Source organism: Chrysemys picta, chromosome 6, assembly GCF_011386835.1.
Source record: "Chrysemys picta bellii isolate R12L10 chromosome 6, ASM1138683v2, whole genome shotgun sequence".
NCBI lineage: Eukaryota > Metazoa > Chordata > Testudines > Emydidae > Chrysemys > Chrysemys picta.
The window spans coordinates 86,864,732-86,892,721 of NC_088796.1; the positions used below are offsets into that span (position 1 = coordinate 86,864,732).

The following is a 27,990-nucleotide window of genomic DNA, read 5'->3' on the forward strand; positions in this document are numbered from 1 at the left end:
TCATTATTTTACCATTCTTCCTCATCTGGATAGTGTGTTACTAGAAGATGTACTATGTACGATGTACTATGCCTCTTTCATTACATATGCACGATTAAGAACAACTTTGTGTGTGTGTAACACAGACAAAATCGGAAGTAGCATAGTTTTACCATCATCTAAAACAAACACTAAATAATCTGGATCCAATCCCTCTTAGGCTCTGTTTATGAGAAGTATATTCAATGCTACCACGGGAATGACAGATACTCCATTTTATCTGTATTGTATGGATAAGGTCTGACAACTTTGAAACTGTGTTTAAGGGAGAGTTTAAATACAGTTCCTTAACATTGTTCCTCACCATTGTTTTCCACAAACTAGGAAGTGTTGTTGTGCTTGTTTATGCAATACTTTGAACCTGAATGACTTACTGGAACCAGAGCAGAGTTCTTTCTTGCTAATACAGTAGTGTCAGTTTTTCAGCGGGTCCAAATGGGACTGGGAGAACTTTCACAAACCTGACCCAGCACAGTTTCCTTAGAGCTTGTCTACGCAGTTTCTGCGCAGTAAAGCAGTTTTTTTGCGCTCAAACTGCAGACGTGTACACACTGTCAGGCCAATCTGTGCGCAGAAACTCCTCAGTTGCAGTGCTGCAAAAAACCCACCTCGACGAGAGTTGTAAGGCTATTTGCTCCAACGCTCTATTGCCAGTGTAGACACTTGATTGCTTTCTGCGCTGTAATTGGCCTCTGGAGCTGTCCCGTAATGCCTCAAGTGACTGCTCAGCTCATTGTTTTGAGCTCAGCTGCCCCAGAGACATGCGCCCCTCCCCTTTCAAAGCACTGTTTCTGACAGCCGTTGGGTGCTGTACTGATCTGCTCTGGGACACAAAGCAAACCATTACTGTGGAATGCTCATGTTGTTGAACACAGAGGCAGGTGTCTCTGGCTATGGCTACACTGGCGCTTTACAGCGCTGCAACTTTCTCACTCAGGGGTGTGAAAAAACACCCCCCTGAGCGCAGCAAGTTACAGCGCTGTAAAGCCCCAGTGTAAACAGTGCCCCAGCTAATCCCCTCGTGGAGGTGGAGTACCTGCAGCGCTGGGAGAGCTCTCTCCTAGCGCTGGCGCGCAACCACACTTGCACTTCAAAGCGCTGGCGCGGGAGCGCTCCCGCAGCAGCGCTTTGAAGTTTCGAGTGTAGCCACGGCCTGTGTGTGTGTGTGCGCGCGCGCGAGAGAGAGAGAGAGATTGCTGTGTAGAGAGCCCAGAAAGGGAAGCGGGGGTTGATGTCCGAGTTTTCCCCTCCCCATGCCTCAGAACTGGTTGCTTCCTGCCACTGTGTGAACTTACAAGACAGCATTCTGACACACTGTCTGTCCCCCAAAACACATTGTCTCTCTCCCCCCCGTCCATACATACACTCCCTGTCACACACTCTCCCCCTACCCCCACTTCAGTTGAAAAGCAGCTGGCAACGTAGTAGGATGAGGGGCGGCGCAACCCATTAGGCAACCTAGGCGGTCGCCTAGGGCACTACAATTTGGGGGGCGGCGACCGCGGCGGTATTTTGGCGGCGGGACTTTCGCTGCCTCTGTGGGGGGCGGCATTTCGGGGCGGGACCTTCTGCCACCTAGGGTGGCAGAAGAGCTGGTGGCGCTCCTGAGTAGGATGCCCATGGAACAATTGGATTGGGAAACCTGCATCATATGACGCTGTGCCTGCCCCATGAGGAATTGCAAACCCTTCCCAAAGCAGCCTGCGGCCAGTTGCACCGTGGGATAGCTACCACAATGCACTGCTGCCTTTGCCGTTGCAAGAACTGCTAATGTGAATGCGCTCCAGCATCACAAGGAGCACAATGTGGACATGCAACAGCAGTTTAATTCCAGCATTTTAATGGAAGTGGTATAACTTGTGGCACAGAAACTTGCCAGTGTAGACATACCCTTAATGAAGGGTATGTCCAGCTACTGCGGAGTGCCCTCAGACTTTCACAAGTGGAGTATATCTTCACAGTGACATCCATTGGTGACACATACCATGCCCTGTGTGATTCCTTTGTGTCCTGCTAATTGTGTTTGTTTGGGGTTTTTCTTCTAATAGTGGCAGCACTACCTAAAGAAAAGAAAGAAAGACAGACTGAGCTCCATCCCAGTTCAAAGATAAGCAGGTCACTCATCATCATGAGTCTTACTAGATATTCTATACAGTGTTAAAGTATTGGAGTTATTTGTATTACAGTGGCACACAGAAACCTCAACCAAGATCAGGATCCTCTTTGTGCTGGTCACTATCCATACATTTAGTAAGAGACAGTCCCTGCTTCATAGAGATTACAATCTAAATAGGCAAGACAGAAAGAGCAGGAGGGAAAAACAGAGGCAAAAGAAGTGAAATGACTTGCCCAAGGTCAGTGGCACAGTTGTGTTAGCCAGTCCAAGTACCAAGCCCCAATCCAATTTCCTGGCCATTGGATCACATTGCCTCTGTTCATACAACAACCACCACTCTCTGATAATCCAGAGAAGACCTGAAGCTTGAGATTTGAAAAATAAAACCATTCAGGGCCCAGGACCATCCGAGACTGTGGGATCTAGTGAACATATCATCAGGAGTGAATTGGGAAGGGGATTCTTGGGAAGCAAAACTATGCGGGGAGAGGGGTAAAGAACAAGAAGACTCACCAGATCCAGGCCAGATGACTAAATTTAAAGAAGCAGGGTAGATAATTTTTAGAAGGGCAGTCAAAGATTTTGGAGGGAGTGGTAATATCTGAAACTAACAGGGCTTGGATGTGGTTCATTTGAAGGACTAAGATTCAGGACTAGTGTTATTTTGAACTGGCCCATTCATCCCTACTTATTACACCTGTGTTCTCTGAAAGGCATCACCACTCTTGTGTTGGTCCACCTGTTGCACATACACATTAAGGGCCCCATTTTACAGAAGTTGGTCTGCAGGATAAAACCTTAAGTCTTTGGGACCAATTTTCAAACTTGGTCAACCATTTTGCATCAGAGTACTCCAATCATCCCTCAAGCATCTGTTTGAGCTCCTAAATGTATAATTGTGCACCCTAAGTTAACTACCATATATACTCGATCATAAGCCAGTTCATTTATAAGCCGACCCCCCGCCAAGATGGATAAGTAAAAATGGAAAATGTTTATGACCCATTCATAAGCCGACCCTATAATTCAGGGGTCAGCAAACTTTGGCTCCCGAGCCATCAGGATAAGCCGCTGGTGGGCCGACATGGTTTGTTTACCTCAAGCGACATGGTTTGTTTACAGGCATGGAGGTAAACCTAAGTAAACAAAGAGTCCCGGCGCGCCAGCTGCTTACCCTCACGGGCCGGGACAGCAACTGATGGGGAAATTTTGGTGGGGGAGAAGCTGGGGGTCAGGGGGGTAACCCCTGAGCTCACCACCTACATGACCCCACCCCTCCCCATCCCATCCCTATCCACCTTATCTGGGGAGGGGCAGGGGAGGATGTGTCTGGCCTGGCTGGAGCTGCTCCGGCAGGCTGGGCAACGTGGCTGCAGCCTGCTCTGGCAGGCCAGACCAAGCAGTGTGGCCGCAGCATGTTCCAGCAGGCTGGGCCAGGCAGCACGGCCGCAGCATGCTCCAACGGGCCGGGCGGCACGGCCACAGCCTGCTCTGGGGGCAGGGCCAAGCGGCACGGCTGCAGCCTGCCAGACCCGGAGCTGCAGCTGCTTCAGAGGCTGGGGGGAGAGCAGCGTGGCCAGAAGCGGAGAGACTCTGGCCCCGCCTCTTCCCTTCTGGCTGTGCTGCCTCTCCTTGCTCCCTCTGTTGGGGGGAGGAGGGGGCTGTGTCCCACCTCTCCCTCTCTATACCTGTTCATAAGCTGACCCCCCTCTCTGGTGCTTCCTTTTTTACTAAAAAAATTCAGCTTATGAACGAGTATATATGGTACCGTTTCTTTGGGGGCATTTTATAATCTGTGCAAGACCACCGCTGAGTAGGGTGACCAGATGTCCCAATTTTATAGGGACAGGCCCGATTTTGGGGTCTTTTTCTTATACAGGCTCCTATTACACCCCATCCCCGTCCCAATTTTTCACACTTGCTGTCTGGTCACCCTACAGCTGAGAGTTACACAACACCCCAGTGAGCATTAAACAGCCCTTATTTTGCTCAAACCTTCTCACATCCTGCAAACAGCACTTGTTAGAACAATCCCAAAGATTCTTCTGGGCTGATGCAACAACTTCACATGGGGCCTGATCTGAAGCCCATTCAAGGCTATGGAAAGATGCCAATTGACTTCAATGGGCTCAGAATTAGGCCCATTGCACCTAAAGGGAAAGTCTCAATGCAGACAGCTGTGCTATGTGTAGCTTACAAATATTATAACTTGTTGTCTGTGTACAGCACTTTTACATGTCTAGAAGTTTGCTGTCTGCAGCTGCTGGCAGCCATTTTGAGCAGCAGATTTCTGTGCAGTCTGCCACGGAGAGGACACACACAGTGTGTTCTCACACAGAGATGTTACTTTTGTTCTCGCTTGACTTGCTGTTTCTCAATATAAAGTAAATGTCATCATACAGTTTGCTCTTTGTTTATGAGTAAACATAACCACCCTTTCCACCACTGCTTATTACTGCAATCCAGCCAGTTTACCCCCAGGACTTTCCTCACAAACCCAATCTCTCCTAACCATTTGCTGACTTACTTGTGAAAACAATGTGCATGGCCTTGGCTCAGCCTGCCTAAAGAATGCCTACACCTTCCTGAGAAGTGTACTTTAATCCCCTTCTCCCTCCTGCTTGAAAACAGGGCTTTGCTTTATCCCATCATTCTTCTGTCCACGAGAGCTGAGTGAAGTAACCTTGGTGGCAGGAGTCACTGTTAGGTGAAGTTCACTCTGGGAGCTGAGTGCATTGTTTCTCTGACCCTCCTGACCCCTCACTGCCTAGGAAATGAAAGGCACAAATCCACAGAACAGTCTAATAATGACCTGTCAACATTCACTTTGGAAAATAAAGCTGTTTTTGAATTGTAGGAGTGGGGAGCACTTTAAGGAACTGAGTTCTACCATTTTAAAACTGAGACAGCATCTCAGAAATGGCAAACAGTAATCAAATGTTTAAAGAAAAATTCTTCTGATCCTGGGATGAGACCTTAATACCAAATTCCATCACAGAACAAATTTTTATGGACAAACTATAAAGCCCTTTGAAACTAGGGGTTTATAAGGGGAATGCTGATACAGATTTATCCATGGCCAGGGAAGAACAGCACTCCTATGATTACTGAATACAATCTATAATCTGCATGGCGCTCTGAGTCAAAAGGAAAATGAGAGGCTTTGCATAATGTTGAAAATCAATCAGGGCTTTGATGTCGCTCTAATCCTACACTATCTCATAGTTCATTTCATGTCCAAATAATGTGTCATGTCATTTAAGATTATTGTAATTAGAAGGAATGTATCAGAACCCAACAGGAGAAAGAATATGCTCTTTATTTGATTTGATTTACTTAAATTAAATACTGTTTTTTCAAAACATATAAGCGGCATCTACTGTTTTAGTTGGTGTTTTTAAAGGAAGAGGTGGTAGTCTATTAAAGGAAGTAGTCTATTCATAAAGAAAAGCAAACAGAAAGCAGCTTGTATAATCTTTGTACTGTTTGCAGGTTATTAATATGCAATGTATGCATTGAAAGTCAAATCCTGGGGCAGCCTACATGCCCACAGAATTAACTTCAAAGCCAAGGCTCAGCTGTGCAGGAAGCCAATAGCAGTGGAGATTCTGTGCTGTGGGGCCAGGCACCATGCTATGCAATTACAAATGACATCTCAGTTGATAGCCTGAGCTTCCACCACCACCAGAAGGAGCTATGTGGACAGGCATGCAATGTGGTTGACCAATGGGACCATGCAATACTTATTTAGATTTAAAATGAAGCCATCTAGTCAATGCTCCAGGCACCCTAATGCATCATCAATAATACAATCCCAGCAGCATTAAAGTAATCATTTCAAAAGAAACTCAGCCAGCCAGAGGCCTACTGAAACTCCTTTTCCCCGCTTCATCTTTACCGGAAACTACAGATGTATGGGAATACTAAGATTCAGTAACACAAAAGCCCTATATACAGTGTAACAGAGAGCATTGGCTATTCTTCTCAATGGCCTGCATTGCAGCCTGTGGCCTTGGTGTGCGGACGGCTTGGCTGCTTGTAAACTAAGGATTCTCTTCCCTACCCCCTGATATTTTCCATGCCCTGCCGGACTCTTATTACACAGGGCTTTGCCCCACTCTTAGGTTTCACTCTGTGAAACTTCGCAGTTTCAGATTGCAGAGATCAGTGGTACAAGGCTTTTTCTTAATTTCAGTTCACACAGGTTCACAACCCGAGTCTTGGGTTCAAATGAACCCAACAGGACAGGTTTTCTAGTCTAGCCAAGCTGTGCTCATACTAAGACCAGGAACAGATATGATTATAAGCTACCTGTGTGCTCCCCTGATCTCAAGGTCAGCAGGAAGCCTAGCTACTCCAACCTTATGCCCAGCTGTCACAGCCTAAACAGGCAATTCTGGCAGTCAAATATCAACCAGTGACAGGGGTGTCCCAGCAATGGCCAGTTTGCCAAATCTCCTACATCATCACCTGTAGACCAGTGAGTGGGGTAGAGGGAAGATATAGAAGCCAGTACAATGGCTACAGAAGAATTGCCCTATTCAGACAGAATCCTCACAAGTGGGGTTAAATTGGGTTTATAGCTGCTTTAAGCTGCCATAAAAGTGCCTAGCACCTAATTCATATAGGTTATTTAGGTCCCAAACTCCAAGCAAACATCAGCTATGACCACTCCACCTGGCATTCCCCACCCCTCAGCTGAATCAATCTAAAACCGCCTACTTTAGCAAGCTCCTCTCCTTCTCGCCCCCCAGCCCTTGAAAAGCACAAATCAGCCCAAGCACAGTCAAAAGTTAGCCCAGGCCTTGCAAAAACATTTGAAGAAATTTAGGCCTTGTCTACACTGGCAAGTTTCTGCACAGTAAAGCAGTTTTCTGCACTGTAACTCCCGAGGTGTACACACTGCCAAGCCACTTAGTGCGCAGAAACTGTGCAGCTACAGCACTGTAAAAAACCACCCCAACGAGAGGCGTAGAGCTTTCTGTGCCAGGTGTACAGAGCCATGGTGCCAGTGTAGACACCCTGGTCAATTACAGCGCTGAGATTGGCCTCCGGGAGGTGTCCCACAATGCTTGTTCTGGCCTCTCAGGTCATCGGTTTGAACTCTACTGCCCTGCCCTCAGGTGATTAACCATCATCCCCACCCCTTAAATTCCTTGAGAATTTTAAAAGTCCTCTTCCTGTTTGCTCGGTGATGCGTGCAGTGGTCTCAGCGCATCTTTCCAGGTGGCCATGCCTGCTCCATGCACCAGGCGATCCCCGACTTGGGGCAATGCCGAGCTGCTGGTCTTCATCAGCATTTGGGGAGGAGGCTGTACAGTCCCAGCTGCGCTCCAGCCATAGAAATTATGATACCTACGGACAGATTTCACGATGCATGACAGAAAGGGGCCATGACCAGGACACATTGCAGCGCATGGTCAAAGTGAAGGAGCTGCGGAACACCTACCACAAGGCGCGGGAGGCAAACTGCAGCTCCGGTGCTGTGCCCACGAGCTGCCGTTGAAAGATGATGCCGAATGTGGACAGAAGCACAGGGATCGCTGGGATGCAAAGCAATGCATCATGGGGCTTTGGAATAGGACACAGGATGCCCTGCGACCCCTTCCATCTTCCCACAATGCTTAGAGGCAGAAGAAGAAGAGATGCTCTGTGGGATAGCTGCCCAGAGTGCACCACTCCAAATACCACTGCAAGTGCAGCAGTTTCCCTTCAGTGCTCTCTGATCGGTCCTGTAATTGTCGGCGCTGTAACTCTGCCAGTGTAGACAAATTCTTAGTGAGCTTGGCAACAGTTTTGGGTAGGTAACAAAACCAAATTGCACAGTTTTAATCACTATGCTTACTCAGGTAGTTCTTTTCCAGACACTGTTTTATGGGACAACAATATTATTAATAAGACTACTTTTTAGTCATGGGTATTTAGAGTGAAAGTCACGGACAGGTCACGGGCAATAAACAAAAATTCATGGCCGTGACCTGTCCTCGGCTTATACCTGTGACTAAATCTTGCAGGGGGGACAGGACTGTGGATGAGGAGGGGGCACTGCGGCGGGTGCATCCAGGGTGAGGCGCACCTGGGGCCCACGGCACCAGCTGCCTGGGGCTGCAGGGCCAAGGACCACTGCTGGGGCCGCCTGAACAGCGGCTGATGTGGCTGGCCCGGGGCCACCCGAGCCACAGCGACTGGCTGCAAAGCCTCTCCAGCAGTGGCTGGCTGCAGAGCCGCTCCAACAGTGGCCGGTGAGGCTGTCCCTAGGGCCATCTGAGCAGCTGGCACTGGAGACAGCTGTGTGGACGGCCCTGGGGTCAGCCACACTGGCCACTGCAGAAGTCACGGAGGTCGTGGAAAGTTACAGAATCTGTGACTTCCACGACCTCCATGACAGACACAGAGCCCTTGAGACAGTTCTGTGCAAAGCAGCTAAATAAACCCACCATGATTTATACATTTAGAAGATATATGGTAACTTATACACATTGATCCAAACTAAATCTGCAAAGAAGACTCAATGTAGGCATCTGTTTGGGGAACTGAGTGAAAATTTTCATTGTTTATTATCTTTTGCCAAGCCAGTTCACTCACCCCAATTATTTTCATGCTAAATGGATTAAATCAGGAAGCTGTTATCACTGGGTAGAGGCTGTTTTATGCAGCCCACAACCATCGTCCTTTACAAATAGGTTATGGACATCACAAATTATTCTTATAATTAAGCTGACCTTGATCTCCTTTTTTATAACTTCATTAAACTCAAGCTCAAGGGAATGCAAATAAAAGTCTCCAGCTCCTCAGTACAAATGAGTTAAGACATACTTGGGTCCATCTGGGCCATACCTACGCTAGAAAATTTTACAGATAGCACTTTTGCCAGCACACAGCTTCCACCATTGCAATGTCAGCCAGGAGAGCATTCAGAGTCACAAGTCAGGCTCAGCATGGAACCAGAAAGCTCAGAGTGTGGCCAGACCAAGAAGTGATTTACAAAAAGAGTTAGTAAAATGTTTCCTGAATCTCACACAAAGGATTTGGCTTTGCACTCAAATGTGGAGGTGAAGGTTCTTATTTTATCCAGATTGTTTCTCCCGCAGCTACTTGGAACTGTTGAGTTTGCTACCACTAGACTAAAGGTTACTCTATTTGGTCAGACTCACATTTACAGAGGGGAGCAGTCACCCCACATCAGTCTCATTGAGGGGACTGGAGTTGCTTCTGTGCTACATTGGTTAGTCCTAGAGCTAACTGGAAAATTGATTTATTTATTTTTTAACGTGGAAAATTTCAACTTCTCACCAAAGCCCCAACGCCCAACTTCATTTTTTGGCCAGAAAATTGAACAGTTTTGAGGAAAGGAGACACTTGGGGTGGGATGAGGGGGAGAGTTAATTGAAAAGCCAATCTTCCATTGGAAAAAGTTTTGCTGGAAAATTTTCAACCAGTGCTAGTTAGAGCAGCTGACTCAAAATCACCTGATTGGCCCATAAACTTAGTTACAGACAGCGCGTACACCTGTTAGTAGAGGAGATGCATTACTGAATAATCAGCCCATTTTCCAATTTCAAGGTATGGGAAGAAATAAATGGTTGTCGCACAATGTTCACAGGCTAGCTGACCAGCTGCTACATCTTTTAAATATTTATTTGCACTAATGGCCAAGATTTTCAGAAGTGACTAGTCATTCTGGATGCCTCCATTTTTGGGTGGCCAACTTGAAATACCTTTAGAAGGGTGCTGATAGTCAGAGGATGTTGAGGTGCTAAGTACTTTCTGTAAGTAAAGGACCTTTTAAGGAATCTCAAGTTGAGCACCCGACAAATGAATCACCCAGAATCACTATGAAAATCTTGATCGGTCTCTTTTTAAAAGGTAAATTTAGTGCTTATGAAGGCGTGGACTTGAGAGGCCTGAAAAATAAAGTTCTTTCTCCACAGAAAAGTTAAAGCATGGACAGCAGCCCTCCAAGTTTCCATACCACACTGTCGATATTCTTAAACCCTGAGTGACCAACCCATCGGCACAAAAGGGTGCCTTCATTTCCACATCCATTTAGTCTTTAGCCTCTATTCTGAGGCTGGCAATAAGAATACCCTGGGCCATCTTGGCTTCTGGTTTGGTGATGGGGACACCTGCCCACTAAGGAATGATACAAAAAAACCCAACCCAAAGATGATACAACACTTCAGTCACTGTCCCGTGACCTAAAACCAGAAGGTCCCCACAGCTCTTTGCCAGTCATATGAGCCAGGATGCCTGCCAAAGCCCTATGCACCAGCTCCAATGAAAATAACGTAAAACTTCTATGAAACCATGTCAGTCTCGGGTCACTGTCTTTTCAAAGATTCCACATTGTTTGATTTGATTTGAAGACTTATGTCAGACTAGCCAATAGCAAATTACTTCTTAGTCCAGCCCAATCCAGTGCAGTCCTTACACAGCAAGCTGTAACAGGTAGAGGCAAAAAAGGAAATGTGTGTTGGAACAAGCCACCTCTAGCAACTCCTTAGTCACATGAGCAGTTCTCACTCACACAAGGGTTTCTATTGGCTTCAGTAGGACTCCTCATATGAGTTTTCAGGCTCAGATCTGTTCTTTGGAACGACTGAATATCAGGGTACGTCTATACTTACCCGCTGGTTTAGCGGCCAGCAATCAATCTTCTGGGATCGATTTATCGCGTCTTGTCTAGACGCGATAAATCGATCCCGGAAGTGCTCGCCATCGACGCCGCTAATCCTGCTCTGCGAGAGGAGTAGGCGGAGTCGACGGGGGAGCCTGCCTGCCGTGTGTGGACCCACGGTAAGTACTTTTAAGTTCAAACTAAGATACTTCGACTTCAGCTACGTTATTCACGTAGCTGAAGTTACGTATCTTAGTTCGAACTGGGGGCTTAGTGTGGACCAGGCCTCAGACTTGCCGTTCAGATATATATCCTTCCTCTCAGCCCAAGATGAGACTAAAACTCAGCCCACTGAGTCTGGCTGTGGCCCTGTCTCAAAACCTGGTGAACGTCAGCCACAAGTACTGAATAAAGCAGACTTCCCAGAGATAACTGGGAGGGGCATGACTATTGTGACAAGAACTCTATCCATGTGGTATCAGTCCCTGGCTCCCACATGTGCTGCTGAGGCTCCCTCTGTTGCTTTGCTGCAACTGCCTCTGATACATCCAGATTGTTTTCCTGAGTGAGAGTTGAGCATTCATCCTGGCATCTCTTTGGAGAAAGTGGCACTTGCTTCAGTGACACTTCTCTAATGCAAAATACACCCAGTTAGGATGGAGGGGCCTACACTGTAATATTTTACATTGTTTGAACATGACTATGAAGAATCAAGTTAGCTGACATGATGTTGTGCATGATTTTTCAACCAACACAGACCGTTAGGGTTTAATCACAATTAGCTGACATGATATGGAACATGACTTGTCCTGGTCTATATACAAAGTTATGGTCAACATCATGTCAACTAACTCAATTTTTAACAACTGTGATCTGTCTGTAAAGTTTTATAGTGAAAGACTACAAAAAAAAAAAAAAGACTCAGTGACATAGGTGATAGATGTAAGAGTTAATGACTTTATATAATGCCTTCAATTCTTCTTTTCCTTCCTCCTTTTTTTCCTCCCAAAAGTTTTGCAGTTCACCTTTAGAAACTAATTTTAATTAAAGAGGAAACTACAACTTTTAATTAATTAATGTAGTACTCCCCGTGATGGTGCAGTAATAAGGAAAGTAATATAATATAATGTTCTGACATAATCTGCCTCTTTAGGACACTCTAATCCTTTTTAATTGCTTTGTAAAGTGACTATGACTCATTGACTCACTTACTTTAAAAGGCAATTAGTAAAGTAGAACCCGACAGTGAATAACTGGAAGGTTCCTAATGCTACAGGCTAAATTATGCCACTCCCATTGTGAGTTTATTAGACTGGGGAGGGAGCACACACTGTCACAAGGACCAGGTACAATTTCTCTCCCCATATTGTGGAGTGGGCTAGTGATGGGTACAGCGTTGACTAGCCCCAGAGAGAGAGAGCGAGAGAGAGAGAGGTGCTTAGCACATCCACCTCACCATCTGAGGATACCCACTACCTCTAGTCCAAGTAAACCCCTGCCAGTGTGCTGCTGCTCTTTCCCCAGGTCTTCTTCCAGGCCTTCTCACATGGCTTCAGCTGAGCCTTTCCTGTGCTTATTCCCTGATTCTCTCTCAACAAGGGATTGCCCAAGCCCTGGTCCCTATAGAATTTTACCCCCTTTTCCCTCTCCACCGGGTAGCACTGCTTCCCTCTTCCCAGCAGGCTTTGGTCCCAATTTATAGCGAGTTACCTGATCGCTGTACTACAAGTCCAATAACCTGGGAGGAAAACTCAGATGGGTGCTGAGCCTGATTTTCCTTTAAAGATCAAGCCCTCCATGTAACAAAACATTTCTGGGTGGCCACAAGCTTCCTCCCTTCTCTACACACTGGAATGGTTGTACTGTATGTTGGGCTTGCTACTACTTTTAAAGGCATAGTGCCCTCCCTACTTTGCACTGTGCTCCATCAGCCCACAGGAGGCATTATACCTGTAAAAGATATGCCTCCAAGGCACCATTGCTAAGATGATGTGCCCTTCTCTCCTCCCCTCTGTTTCTGCAGAGGCATAATTGAGCCCTATCCCAGTGGTCTTTGGGCAATGTTTCATTAGCAGGAAGTTCACTCATTTTATTTTTTGTCTGGTCCGTACATGACCTCTCTGTAGCACAGTCAGCTTTTGAAAAACAAGACATTTATACCTTCCATTGAAACTTGACTAGTATATTTATTATTCTGATCAATTATTAGTAAATATTCAATTAATTTTTGCTTGAATTTGCATTGTCCATAAAGCATCAACTGATATTTAAATCACTGGTAAACATCAGCTCTCCCACAGAAAGTGAATGGGGTTTACCAGCTTTTCGAAAAGGTAACTTTAAGAGGCCTAAACAGCTTATGAGCATCTCTTTCCTTCAGAACCTAATTCTGTATAAGAAGCAATTTAAATGAGCTAGATTTTTATAAGGGGGGGGGGGGTTGCACACAGAGGCTTGCTATGTGAAAGGGGTCACCAGTACAAAAGTTTTTTGAACCACTGATTTATACAACTTATTTGCCAGCTACTGTTAATTTATAGATTTCTCTAACGATGCACATCACTTCACATACATTAATGACACTTCACAATACCACTGTGAGGCAAGCAAGCATTTTTATCCCAGTTTTACAGATGGGAAACTGAGGTACAGAAAAGTGAAGTAACTTGTCCAATGTCAAAGTGGAAATCTGTATCAGAGCCAAGGACAGAACCCAAATTTCCTAAAATTCAGTCATAAGATCATCCTTCAATTGTTTGATCTTTTTGTGTTCTGTAAGCAGGGGCATGTCTTATGATTCTCTAGACACCAGTTGACATATTCAGAACATGTTCCACTTAAACTTCCTTTATACACTATGCTTTCATGCAAATAACTGGGTACAGCATGCAAAGTTTATGATTATAATGCAGCTATTAGAGTTTACATTTACATTGCTATTAGGCTGCTATTCCATAGCAATACACTGAATTGATAGTGTCCTTGGTAATAAATCCACACTAAAAAGGAGGGGGAAGATTAAATACTTTCTTAAGCAGTAAAACTCATTTAAAAAGCAAGTGCATTAAGGGAATCTATTAATTCGTACTGATGGAGCTGAAATAATAATGAATGAGTTAACTATTGTGATGTAATTCTCTTGAGATTTAATCTATGCCTCTGAGAAACCACACTGGTTTCATACAACCAAGGAAATGGCAACATGATAATAGACCCCAACAATAGCAAAGTCAAGGGTTCCTGGTGCTAATTGTTTTGCTAGTCCCAGGCACACCTTAGAGCTATTAGCTTTTAACGAGCTGCTAAATTGTACTGAACCCCTCCAGAAATGTCAGCTTTCACCATGTTGCTGCATTTAAAATCAAATGTAACATAATTCAGAAGAGAAAACAAGGAGATGCATTTTCCATTCTAACATCATCAGCAGCATCTCCAACAAATCCATCAGTGAAGTTTTTCAATTTTATTTTTATTAAGCTTTATAATAAATGTAGATATCTGAAAACAATGTCTGATCAATTGGTCAAAAATGAATAACCTTCAGACACTGATCTAAGCAAACTTAAGCTACAAACAAAAGAAGAGAAAATACAAAAAAAAAAAAGTTTAATCTATGTAATAAATATCTGGAACAGTCAAAGTTTATTCATTAGCTAACCACAACCACTTCACATTAACCATTCCATTAGCAATATGTTGTTGAGGGCTTGTGACAGTCACTACATAATTATTTTGCATCTTCAAGAGTAGGAGATTCAGGGCTTGTCTACATGAGGAAATAGCCCAGAATAAGCTATTGCAGAATTCTGCCACTAGCTTCCCATGTGGATGCTCTTATTCTGCATCCAAAATGCCTTTTGTGTGGTTTAGTTTAATCTACTTCTAAAATGCATTAAGTTAAACCACAAAAAAAAGGGACTCAGAAGCCGGGTTACACTAGAAAATTAGGTCGGTTTAACTATGTCAGTCAGGGGTGTGGAAAATCCATACCCCTGAGCTGAATAGTTAAACCAACCTAAAGTCCAGTGCTAGGTCAACTGAAGAATTCTTCGGTCAACCTAGCTACACCTTTCAGGAAGGTGGATTACCTATGCCAAAGGGAGAATCCCTCCTATCAGCGTGGTAGTGTCTACACTGAAGCGCTACAGCAGTGCAGCTGCAATGGGGAAGCTGTGCCACTGTAGCTTTTTAAGTGTAGACAAGCCCTCAGACCTTCTCTAACATTAGAAAGTTGTACCATCAAGGAGTTATTTCAGTATAAATGTGTTTTATACTGGTACAGCTTATTTCAGTACAGGAAGGGAAATATAAAATAGCTTAATACTGATCTAATTGTGCCTATATTAGGGCTTGTACTGATATAATTACTTCAGTAAAAATCACCCCCTCATTGACATAGTTATCCTGCTTTTCAGAATTTTCCTCTTTCAGAGGAAGAAAAGTAAAACCAAAGACAGCTTGTGGTAATTACCGCTCCTCTAACACTTTAACAAGAGATAGGACTGTTAGGCCTAGCGTCTCGGATGAATTCACACTCAAATAATTGCATTCTGCCTATCTAAAATTCTCCCTGGACATTCAGATACATTCTTCACTTTCTTTACTCCTTTGCTATTCTTCACTTTCTGTTCTGAGCTATGGTGCATGTTTGCTATGTACTTCCACCCAGAAGTGGCTAAGATCCCAGTGCTGCAAAAACTGAGTTCTGGTCTACACTTAAAACTTAGGCCAACATAGCTTTGGTGCTCAGAGGTGTGAAAAATCTACACTCTTGAGCACCATAATTATGCTGACCTAACCCTTGGTGGAGATGCAGCTAATTCAATGGAAGAATGCTTCTGTCAACTAAGCTACCATTGCTTGGGGAGACAGAGTTTCTACAGAGAGGGGAAAAAACTTTCCTATGCGTACACCATGAGATTGCAGCGGCATAGCTATGGTGCAGTAGCTATGCCCTGACACTATAGTGCCCATAACGTAGACATGGCCTCATGAACATGCTTAACTTTATACGCACTGTTGAACTCCTCTGTATGAAAAGTTAAGCATGTGCTTAAGTCTTTGCAGGAGCCTGTTCACCTTATCTGTGATGATTAATCCCATTGAAATGAATGGAACCACTCACATAAGTGGCCCATAGTTTGAGATCTATAAATATCAGGTACTAATTATTGTTTACCATCATTATCCTGAGTCAAAGTTCATGGAAACAAATATTACTTCAATTTGCAAGTCTTTGACTCTCCTTAGGCTGTAAACTTCTTTTTTTAAATGCAGAAAGCTAATGAAGATCATTGTTTATAGGCCACTTGTATATGTGTGAGAGAGCAGAATCATGGTGAGAGAGAGGATCAATTTTGGGAGTCAATTAGGGAGGGAATCATTACAAGAAAAATGAATTGCTTTGTGAGATTAGTGAGTACTGTAAATTTCTCCTTCCTTATTATTCCTTTACATAGGTTCTCTTTCACCAGTGAACTCTGAAGGCAAAAACAAACTGGACAAGACTATCACACCAGCTCCTGTTTTTAACAGAAATTCAGTGGCCCCATTATATTAACTAACTTACTTGAAATGGAAACTTCAAAATGTTTGGTTTATTTCTGAGGCACAGTTGCAGAGTTTCTACTTCTTGCAATTTTACTGCACACCTCATGATGTTTGTGATTTTTGTTAAAGCTTACGCTCCTGGATAACATGAGAATTTTAGCCTTCATTTAATACAAATTAAGTTTCTAGCCTTTGTTGTTGCAGAGAAAAGTTGGAAAATATGAACCTTGAAAGCTCAATCACCAGAAAGCAAAAAAGAGTTCCAAATTTATTACTGTTTAAAATCATATAATTTTTAAAGCAACAACAATATTGGGGTCTGAATTCATGAATGATAAATGCTTTGGTTGGCAATACTGCAGCTGAAATAACAGGAAACCACTTCAAGATAGGTATACACCCAATAAGTGCAACAGGCCTCCACTAATATAGAGCATGGAGGGTCTTCTGCAAACACGCTTGCGCTCATTTAGTCAAACTGGTGCAAATCCCTGTGTGGAATTATTTCAGTTTCATTCAAACCTATTCCTTAAACTAAACCAAAATAAAGCATGGTTTAAACAGAAACAAGTGTGTCTACATGGCCTTTTGCACAAGTGTAACTAAATCTGTTTAAAATCACATCTTAAGTTAAACCCATGACACTCTACATGTAGACAAGCACTTATTTAGGGATATGCACATTTTATAATCTAATAAATAATACATTATTATTGTGTCACTAAGATCTGCCCCTTATCTGTCAAGGTCCTTATCGGACTGCACAGTTAAATAATAAATTGCCAACCATTAAAATATTGTATATAATATTTAAAAGGCCCCAAACAAGGTAGCATATTACACAAAAACTAACATACAAAAACTCCAAATATGGTCCCTTTGCTGGTTTCGGACTCATTTTAATTTTTTCTGGGCTCTATATCTTGATCGAAAGACTCCAAATTTGCACCCTATCATCCTGCATCCTGATGATGCACAGAAATTTTCAAGACAATCTGAGTGTGCATGTGGATATTAGAGCACTTTGAAAATTAGCTTTTAACTGAAAGCTCAGTTCAACCTTAACTATGGTGCCCCAAGGCCATCCCATAATGGGGCCTGTATAACATCACCCCTCTGGCCTCTTGGCAAATTGCTGAGTTAATGAGAAGAGGTCAAGTGAGGAGGTGGGAGGAGAGAGTAGGAAGGTGCTAATTGTAAGTGACCTCCTGCAGGGAGCCAGGGAATACATACAGTGTCAACTCAGTGTTAAAGCTCAGGGGGATAAGCATTACCCTGTGAGCTGAGGTGTGCAGGGAGTAGCTTTAGTCTGCCTTCTGTCAGAAAGAGTTCTTCATTGTGTGGACTGTGGTGTGAAAAATACATCAGAGGGATTTCAGGTGTAAGGAAAGGAAAGAAATACAGACTGACCTGAGGAAAAATGCTGCTTATTAGGTAAGCTAATGCTACTTTATATACATAGTCAGTCTGGAAAATGCCAGTGTTCATTCATTCTAGTGAAGTGTATTGACATTTTATAAAATCTTATATTTAAGATCCTTAACTTCAATTTTATCTTTCTCTATAGCTATCATTTTCTTTTGTATTCATCAATGTAGTAGTAAGTAGGTGTTGATTTCCCTTCCTCAAACCCTATATTGCTCCAGGATTGTTGAGCATAATAAATGCTAGGTTTATTGCTCCTTTGATGGTATAATTTAACTTCTTTTTAGTGAGATCAGCATTCCCTGATATGTATCATTTTGTGTTTTAGGTGTCTTTTAAGCTTGGCACTATCTTTACAAGTAATCCAATTTGGAAATGGTAAGAGAACTCCTTCTCTCCCCCCTCCAACCCCGGTTTTGCTTTTGCTGGTTTTCTTAACAAAAAAATGTATTTTTCTGTGCACTTTGAATACTTTTACTTGCAAATAGCTAGCATACAAAACAAATACTGCTTTTACCCTCACCCTGCAAACACCTACATATGTGAATAATCCTAAATGCTTCTATTCATGTGAGTAACATTAAGCATGTACCAGATTGTTTGCAGGATTGGGGTCTTCCATTAACACTGCACCCTGAATCAGTTGCCAGTTCCACTCTAAACACAACTAAGGACAGAATTGGTGTCTTAGGATATCATTTTTTTGGGGCAACTTTTAACTATGTGTGTACAGCGGCTAGCACAGTAGGCCTGGATCCCTAGTTAGGAGCTGCTTGATACTATTGTAATACATACTACTAAGCTTCAGCAAGATATTTCAGAGCATTTCAAAAAACCTTTTTACCTGTCCCACCTCTCACTGAGAGCAGGCAATGAGAATTAGATCAAGCCCTGAAGCAGAAAAACTAGGGTTACCATACGTCCGGTTTTTCCCGGACATGTCCGGCTTTTCAGCAATCAAACCCCCGTCCGGGGGGAATTGCCAAAAAGCCGAACATGTCCGGGAAAATGCCAGCCGGGCACTTCCCCTCCCGCGGCTGCTCTGCTCCTCCCCTGACTCTTCGGCTCTGTTTAAGAGCCGAGCTGCCCGAGCGCTATGGGCTTCAGGCAGCCCCCTTGCCTCCGGACCCCAGCCACCGGCCGGGCACTTCCCTTCCCGGGCTCCGGCGGCGCAGGGTCCGGAGGCATGGGGGCTGCCCGAAGCCGGTAGCGCTCAGGCAGCTCAGCTCTTAAACAGAGCCAAAGAGTCAGGGGAGGAGCAGAGCCTCCGGCTGCGGCGGCTCTGCTCCTCCCCGACTCTTCGGCTCTGTTTAAGAGCCGAGCGCTATGGGCTTCGGGCAGCCCCCATACCTCCGGACCCTGCGCCGCCGGAGCCCGGGAGGGGAAGTGCCCGGCTGGGGGCGCAGGGTCCGGAGACATAGGGGCTGCCCGAAGCCCAAGTGCTACCGGCTTCACGGTTTGCCAGGCAGCCGACCGGGGGCGCAGGGTCTGGGGGCTGCCCGGCAAACCGTGAAGCTGGTAGCGCTCGGGCAGCCCTTTTCGCGTGGCTGGGAGTGGGAGGGGGAGGGGGAGGGGGGAGGAGTTAGGGTGGGGAAGGGGCGGAGTGGGGCGGGGCTGGGGGTGGGGAAATGGGCGGAGCCAGGGCCCGTGCAGGGTCCTCTTTTTTTATTTGTTAGATATGGTAACCCTAGAAAAACAAACAGACAAAGGTACATAAAATACTGACCAGCTTCCATACCATGATGGGATAATATCTTCACCACCACTTCAAACTTGCATGGGAACTTTATTTGAACACCATCTATTGCAGCTATCAAAGCTAAATCTACAGTTTAGCCATCACTGAGAGTTTGACCTAAATTTTTGTTGTTGTTTTTTTAATATATATATTTAAAGGCTGTGAGGGGGAGAACCGTGATGATAACCCAGACCAGAAAAATCCAAACACTTCCTTAACCACCTTTAATGATATAAATAATCTCAATTCTGAGAGGAGAAGGAGGAACCACTCTGAAGTCTTACCTTTCATTGGGCTTACAGATGGTAAGTTAATCATTGTATTGAGAGGCAACAGGTTTTTCCATGTCCAATGCAAACTAGCTTCTCAAGGAGAAACCCATTCACGCAGGCACCATTGCATAATAACCTGACTTTGTTATATTAAAAAAATCAAGGGCTACACTTCTGTGCCCACCTGTTGGATGCACACAACTCTGTATTTGCATACACAGTGATATTTGAATGAATAACCTGTGTCATTGTATATAGAAATATATACTTAATAAAAATTGAATCTAAATTCTGCAGGAAGATATGGATTATGTTGTGCATTCATCCCATATGCACTCAAGATACACCTTTTGAAATGCATGTTTTTGCACACATAAGGAGTGTATATACATATTTTTGCAGATGGACCTTGCAGCATGTGGCCACATTTAAAAATTGGCTCTAAAATCTTAAGCAGTTACACGGAATAAATGAATAGCAGACAAGTGCCCAGAAAGTGGGAAACACTCAAAATTCTGGTTTATGATCTGATTAAATGCTGTCTTGAAAACTGAAAATTGTACAACAGATTAGAGTTCTTTAAAAAGTAGAGCTACCCACAGGTGAAAATTAAATATAAACCATGTGGCCAACTCTATGCCTTAGAAATGAGAAGGCAAATTTAAAAAAAAAAAAAAAAAAGTTACTTTTATCTTCTGATTTGTATGCCACTCATGATGGTTTTTGGTGTGACACTTCTGATTTTTAAATACTCAGACTTGGCAATACTGTATAAATCTGACCTCCATCTGTAACTTGTCAAAGTGTTGTATGGCATTTAGCCACCCAAAATCCTATCAAAATAACCTGTGACACTTGGAAAATGTAGCCATATGGATAATCAGGAAATGCTGCTAGTCCATTTCAGCACTAATGCTGTAACTGATGGAAAGGGTTAAAGGTGATATGTCATACACCTCATTCTGACTTTTGCTGGTTGCAAACAGACGAAGGGGAAGTTGAGAAAGTTGGCTCAAATCATCTCTTTTGATGGGAGCATGCCATTAGGGTTTTGTTGCCACTTAAATACTGATTGGTACATGATCAAAAAAATATTCTTTTCTATGCTCACAGTTATATTATTTGCATCCTAGAGGTGGGGGGAAGGGGACAAGAGTCAAGCTTCACTGTATACATGATCCAAATTGAACTATTTTTTTACAATAACTAAAGAAACCTTAATTGAAGAACTGCAGGCTTCAGTGATGTCCAGACCTTTGTCCTCAATTGCATTACTTAGGCTATGTCTACACTGCACAACTTATAGTGGCACAGCCATGCCGCTAAAGCCTTGCTGCTGTAAGGCATGCAGTGCAGCCGCTCTCTGTCGCTGGAAGAGAGCTCTCCTGCCGACAAAATAAAACTACCCTCGAGGATGGGTGGTAGCTTTGGCCTTGGCTACACTGGCGCTGTACAGCGCTGCAACTTGCTGCACTCAGGGGTGTGAAAACGCACCCCGCCCCCCCAAGCGCAGCGAGTGCAGAGCTGTAAAGCGCCAATGTAATCAGCACCTGCAGTGCCGCATGCTCGCTCGCAGTGCTGCAAGCTATTCCCCTCGGAGAGGTGGAGCTCTTGCAGCGCTGCGAGGGAGCTCTCGCAGCGCAGGTGGCGTGACTACACTCGCACTTCACGGCGCTGCCACGGCAGCACTGTGAATCCTCAAGTGTAGCCAAGGCCTTTGTCACCAGGAGAGCATCTCCCACTGACAAATCACTGGTGCTTTTTGTCATTAAAACTTTTGCCCTTCGGGGTGGGGGTGGGAGGTATTTTTTCACACCCTGAGTGACAAAAGTTTTAACAACATAAGTGCAGTGTAGACATAGCCTCAGTAGCACAGCATATAGTCTAGTCAGGCACTGTAGCAAAATTTTTTTTAAAGGGTCTGCATAACAGTGTAACTTAGCATGCATATGCAATTATAAATTCCAAGATAAAGAATCATTTTGCATACTTCTGGGCATGAACTACGGGGCTGAGAAGGAATCTCTCTAATGTACAGTACAGCACTTCAAAACTGCTTAGGTGCACTACGGAAGCAGGCAAGACTTTGTTCTCTGAAACATCAGCAATTCTCATTACCAGACAGAGGATACCACACTAGGTGGATCAGTAATATGATCTGCCTTGCAAAATCTCATGTTTCCAGAATTCCAGGTTAAAAATAGAGAAGCTTGAACTGTATGATATAACTCTTAATTGATTTGTTCTGTGTTTGTACAAGGCCTAGCACAACGGGGTCCTGGTCCGTGACTGGGGCTCTGAGCCATTACACTAATACAAATAATGAATAATTTAAGAATGCTGCACATGATGTAGCTTATTAGCAGGAACAAGCTACAATGTATGCACAAGAGTCAGTCATAAAAATCACATCACACAGTTAGAACTGCTCTATGAAAATAGATATGCCCCTCTGCATGGGGCCATGCTTGAAGTGTACAAATCTGAGAAGTGAGAAGAATTCAGAAATAAGTGCTTCTCTGGCATATGAGAGCCATTGCCACTCACCTTAAATCTTCTTATGAATTCTGTTCTTCCCAGAAACGTTTGCTTTGGTTTGATTGTTATTAAGGCAACTAAAAAAAGACCCCCACACACTATCTAAATATGAAAATACTCTTCATTATGTGAATATCGAGGGAGCTGTGTTGAAAGCTATTGCCATGATTCAGAGAGCACGTTCTTGTAATTATTCTTATACTTCCCCGCCTCTTTAATGGAAAACATACTATAAAGAACTCTTCAGAGGTCAGGCTTGATGCATATTAGTGGGTGTTGCTTGTGCTATACCCTGTTCTGTAGATAAATGGGACTTAGTCTCCATTGTTTTAATCTAGCATATTTCAGAAGCCCTTATATAATCTCTGTACTAACACACATTTTAGATCTTAAAATCTGTGTAATATCTTCCTACCTCTGTTATTTCATTTTGGAATCCAGTCCTATCTGATCTACACTTCTGAACTTTTTTTCCATGAAAGATCTCTAGCATTCTGCTGTAATTTGGCACAGTCCATATTCTCTCTGTCAACCAAACTCTTTTATATTCTCAATAATTCACATGTAAATATCTTACCAACAGATGCAAATGTTTTGAAACACTTCAGAAGAAGTGAGGTTTTTACCCACGAAAGCTTATGCCCAAATAAATCTGTTAGTCTTTAAGGTGCCACCAGACTCCTTGTTGTTCCTCTATTTTAAGCAAGTTAAGTGTTTGTGAAAGGTACTAGATTGACACCTCTGGAGACTGAAGTCCTCTACTAGCCACAAAGCAGGCAAAACTGGGCTCTAAAAGGTACCACGTCTGTGAAGAGACACCCCCAAAATTTTTCATATGATAGGCACAATGCAAGGTACCTCTGGGGGTTCCAGGCTGAAGTTTCTTCTTCAACAAGACTCCCATCCAGAACAAGGAAAGAAAACAAAGTCACCCATCAAGACCCATCACTGGGCCCTAAGTAAAATCCCCTCATGTCCACTTTCCACCCATGGTTCCCTGCTGTACCTCTCCCAGAAAGCTCCCCAACACAGGCACTCACTGCAGCTCCCTGAGCAGGTCTTGGGGCTGTTGCTGAGTGAATCCTGTGGGCGGGGCAAGGCTCCAGCAGGTGGGAGGGGTTGCCGTGCCACAGGAGCTAGCCCCACAGCAATGACGAGGAGTAGCACTAGTCACCGCACTGCCCATTCAGGTTTGGCACCCACTGCCCTCTGTCATCACAGGGAAGTAGTGGGATCAGACTTGAGTGACATTGAGACCTGGTGCATGGAAGTCACAGCGATGCTCATGTTTGGCCCCATGGCCCATTTGTCATAACCTGAGCAGCAGCGCTGCAACCCCCGTGTGCCAGGTCGCAATTCTATTGGTTTTGGCTCTGGTGCTCCCCCGTCATGACTGAGGGTTGTGGGGCCAAATTTTAAAGAATAATGGGGCAGCCAGTACTGTTCCTCCTCACCACTGCTGTGGGGCTGGCTCTGCCCCTGACAATGGTACACACCAGGCATACTGCTCATATGGCTGCGGGGATTCAGGGCCTCTGTGAATGTGTGGATAATCAAACCTTGATTTAGGAAGAAATTAACTTCAATCCTCACTCTATTTGAAAAGACTAACAAGTTCAACCAACTGTAGTGGGTTCTTCCCACTGGACAGGTTTATTCTACAAAGAACTGGAACCTAAAAGCCATCAGATGGTAACTCTTTACCAGACAGATTCCTAGTGGTGACCTAGCTGTGTATGGCAAGTCTCTCTGTTTGACAGTCTAGTTCCTTGGATAACTTCCTTTCTGCTCTCTCTACTTTTGACTCAAGCCAGAAAACTGAACAGAAGCTGCTGTCAGAATGGAGGGACCTGTTTCCTGGGGAGTTTTTGCATATGTCCAAAACACTTTACTGGCAGATACTGTGAACGTGATAAACGGATCAGGTAAGCAACAAACAGGGATTATCTCCCAGTGAAGGAGAAAGAGGAAACTCAATTTTCAGTCACAGCACTCCTGTTTATGGAATCTTTTTTCTCCTCCTGCAGTAGCTGTGGTGCCATTGGCCATGGAGAGTGGACCCAAGAAGGATGTTTATTCTGCCAATGTGTTTATGGGATTCTGCACTGTTTCCCTCAAAACCAGGAAGATGGTTGTGGTAAGAAGCATCATTATTCCTTTCTAAAGCATAATTCATGTGCAGGTATCATGTGACACATAATTCTTGTGTCACATCTCTAGTGCATATTTTTACTATTCACAGCTCACCTCTGTCATATTCAGTAATCAGCTATGAAGGGAATAAACACTTGGGCAGTGTCAGGATTATTCAGAATCGTTCAAGAAGCAGCCCCAGGTTTCTCTCAAGACAGGAGGTCTGACTCAATGAAAGGAAGTCTCTTGAGTTCTGACAAATACCAATACTGGGAATAAAATGAAAGAAATGAGGATTCCAGATGTATAGTATAAGGGGAAACTTAACATTTTGCCTGGACCAAACTTAAACTTGGGGTCCAGCTGAGGTGGCATTCATGGTCAATAGGGATGAGTGTTGGACTATATTAGAATGAGTTTGCTCTCAATCCAGAGGCCAAAGATTACACTGGCATCCCTACATTAGCCTTCTTGACAGAAAATTTCCCACCAGTGCCAACAACACTGCACCCCCACCAGTCGTGGGAGTGCTAGGCCACGTTTACATTATGGGTGCTACAGAGGCACAGCTACAACTGTAACACTGTAGCGTTGGCGATTCTACAGTGACCGAAGGGTTTTACCCACATAGATGGAAAATCCACTTCCCTAAGCAGTGGATAAGAAGTTGACAGAAGAATTCTTCCATTGACCTAGCCATGGAGGTTAGGTCAGTTTAATTATGGGACTCAGTGTTGTGAATTTTTCACGCCCCCCTGAACACCATAACTATGTCGACCTAGACCAGGCCCTACTTGTATCCTGCCCACTGGCAGTGTAATCATTCTGTCATCTAATCCTGCGCAAATTAGATCTAGTTGACACTGTGATTAACACATTGACAGTTGCTGGGGTCTTGTTTACGTTGGAGTTCTCACTGTTGCTATCATCAGTGGAAACCCACCAGTGGTAGCAATGATGGGAAATTTTACAAAGATAAGCGTAGGGACTTGCCTTCACTAGAGGTGACCCCTCTAGCTCAGTGTGGAGGCACGCTGTCAGGATATTATGGGAAAGTCTGTACAATCTCTGACCACAATGGACTTGAACAGTGGATAAATAAGAGATTTTGTATGTCAGCACCTTTCAACAGCACTAAGTTCATGTTAATATTTTTGGTTTTTAAAGATTTGGATAAGTATCTAGAGTGTGGGGTGAAATACTAAACCTTTCGGAGAAAGTTAATGGAGTGAGAGTGATGTTCAAGAATTCCTCAGTTCCCCTATAGTCAGAGGTTAATATTTTTTAATTTAACAGATCTCTCTGAATTGAGGGGGAGTTACAGGGTATACTTCTTTTCAGATTATATATAAATAATTGTGACCTATATTTTATATGCATTATGTATACAAAGTGTGTGTATATGTGTGTGTGTGTGTGTGTATATATATATATATATTATAAAAATACTATATTATGTGTAATATAGATATATCTATATATATATATATCTCACACACACAGTGAAAATCTTTATGTAGTACATAATGTAACAGAAAATTGTTCCTTCCAGATTCCCTTTAATTTAAACAGAGATCTGCTAAATTATAATGTATCTGTGTTTGTGTGGAACAAAAGAGAAGATCTCTCTTCATTAAATGTTTACCATTTTAAGCCCTTAAGAAGTTAGAATCAAGGTAAACACACCGGGCCAGCATTCTGATTAGCAAAATCCAATTAACCTGGAAAGACCATTAAGTGAATTAACAAATTTGATAATCTCTTTAGAAGGAATTTTTCCATTCAAGTTCCCTGGAGGCTTTTATTTACAAAGGAAAAACCTGAAAGCTTTTAGTACTCTGACATTTTTCTTTCACATTAAAACCAGTTTCTGGGTCTCTAGGGGGAACATTACCTCCATCTACTTACTCCATATACACTTGGAAAGAAAATATGGCAGTACTTAAAAGCAACATTCTGGCAAATATCTGGGATTTACATATGAAAACTTGGAGGTTTTCTCTCCTGAGTGCCATCAAATCTCATCAGTCATTTCTTAAATGTTCTCTGAGTGCTGCCATTCACAACTCTTTCAGAACTGTAAACACTCCCTTGAAAGAGACTCCATAGCTGGGTGCTCAGCTGAAGCCTGAAAGGAAGTACTTTGGAGCAATGAAGTACATGCAAATCATACCTTTTTTCTGTTTAATTTAAAGGAATTTAAATTCAGGCTTTGTTCCTTCAGGTCCTACAAAGAAAAACATGCCTGCTTGGATTCATCTTGGAATGATTTCTGAAGGACCAAAACTTCAACAGACAACAAACATCCTTATAGTTTCATTACTGTTTCCTCTGCTTTGTCAGCTCCTCTAATGAGTAACAAAGATAAGAAGCAAGAAAGGTAGTTACTTTAACAATGAGAAAGTAACATGAATATGAAGTCTTTTGTTTTATCTTTAATTGTATAATGGCAAACAGCAGGAACTGATTATCTGCACTTGATATTAGTGTTTCCTGGGTGCCAACTGACTGCTTTATTAGGTGGGTGGTTAGGAAAAGAACAGAATTTTTATTTTATCCTACAACAAATCCATCTATTCCTGTGCATTAAAACAGGGGCTATAAGTATGTCTCTTCTCCACTTATTTTGAAGTGGCCCTATTAATTGCTTTCAAATATTGGCTTCTATGATGTTTAATATTGAAAGATCAGTTCTTCCAGTGGAAGATGATATATTTACACCTACTTAGGTTAAAACAGCCATAATTGTATTGTAAATATGGTTTTGCTTTAAATATCTAATTTTAATAATTTATTGTTATCTCTTTTGGCTATTTCAACTGTTGAAAAGACAGAAAACTAAAAGTCATTAATTAATGGTTTTCTTGTCAATCTGGGTTGATTTGTTTTCCCACTAACTAAATTAAAACTTTGAAAGAGCCATTCTAAAGAGACTGAGTCATTTGGATTACAATAGGTTTCAGAGTAGCAACCGTGTTAGTCTGTATCCGCAAAACTCCTGTTCTTTTTGCGGATACAGACTAACACGGCTGCTACTCTGAAACCTGTCATTATGCAAGGCACTGCATTTAGCCGTATGGAGTGGAAATCCATCAACCTCATGAAAACACAAGTACTCCTGTTGGATTACAATAGTTACATACTTAAAGATATTGTAAAAGTTATCATTTCAACCACTATCCCTACACGCAAATAAACTTTATTTTAAAACATTTAGTCCAAACACTTACTTTTTCAGAGGGTACAATTTTTCAAAAGGGCCTTTGTTGATTTGACTGAATTACTTTGGAAAATGTGTTTCCAGAAAGTGGATTATGTTCAAAAGACGTTTCCTAAACACATCACTAAAGAGTATTTCGTCAAGATTATGGATGCTCATCCACTGTGTTCATTTTGTTAATTGTCCCTCCCCCATCTTAGACTGTCTAGAATCATCAGCAGATCTGAATGGCATTTGAGGTTCTACTTCTTTTCGTCCCCACCCCTTTCCTTCCCATGCCCTCTCACTCAATTTCACTTTTGAAAACCAATTTTTGATATTTCACAAGTCTCAATAAGTCAT

General features: G+C 43.2%; 2 protein-coding genes across 3 annotated transcripts in view; one reads left to right on the plus strand and one right to left on the minus strand.

The window, feature by feature from the left end:
• LRRC2 (leucine rich repeat containing 2) overlaps positions 1 to 27,990 on the minus strand; it is a 231,570-nt gene that overhangs the window by 182,179 nt on the left and 21,401 nt on the right. The gene's annotated exons all lie outside the window — the stretch shown is intronic.
• Positions 17,412 to 27,599, plus strand: LOC101952788 (cryptic protein-like). Its single transcript, XM_042854577.2, has 6 exons — positions 17,412 to 17,756; positions 18,076 to 18,125; positions 19,644 to 19,790; positions 24,106 to 24,220; positions 24,323 to 24,432; positions 26,653 to 27,599. The coding sequence occupies exons 1-6, from the start codon at positions 17,743 to 17,745 to the stop codon at positions 26,778 to 26,780; spliced, it is 564 nt and encodes a 187-aa protein (XP_042710511.2). The 5' UTR covers positions 17,412 to 17,742; the 3' UTR covers positions 26,781 to 27,599.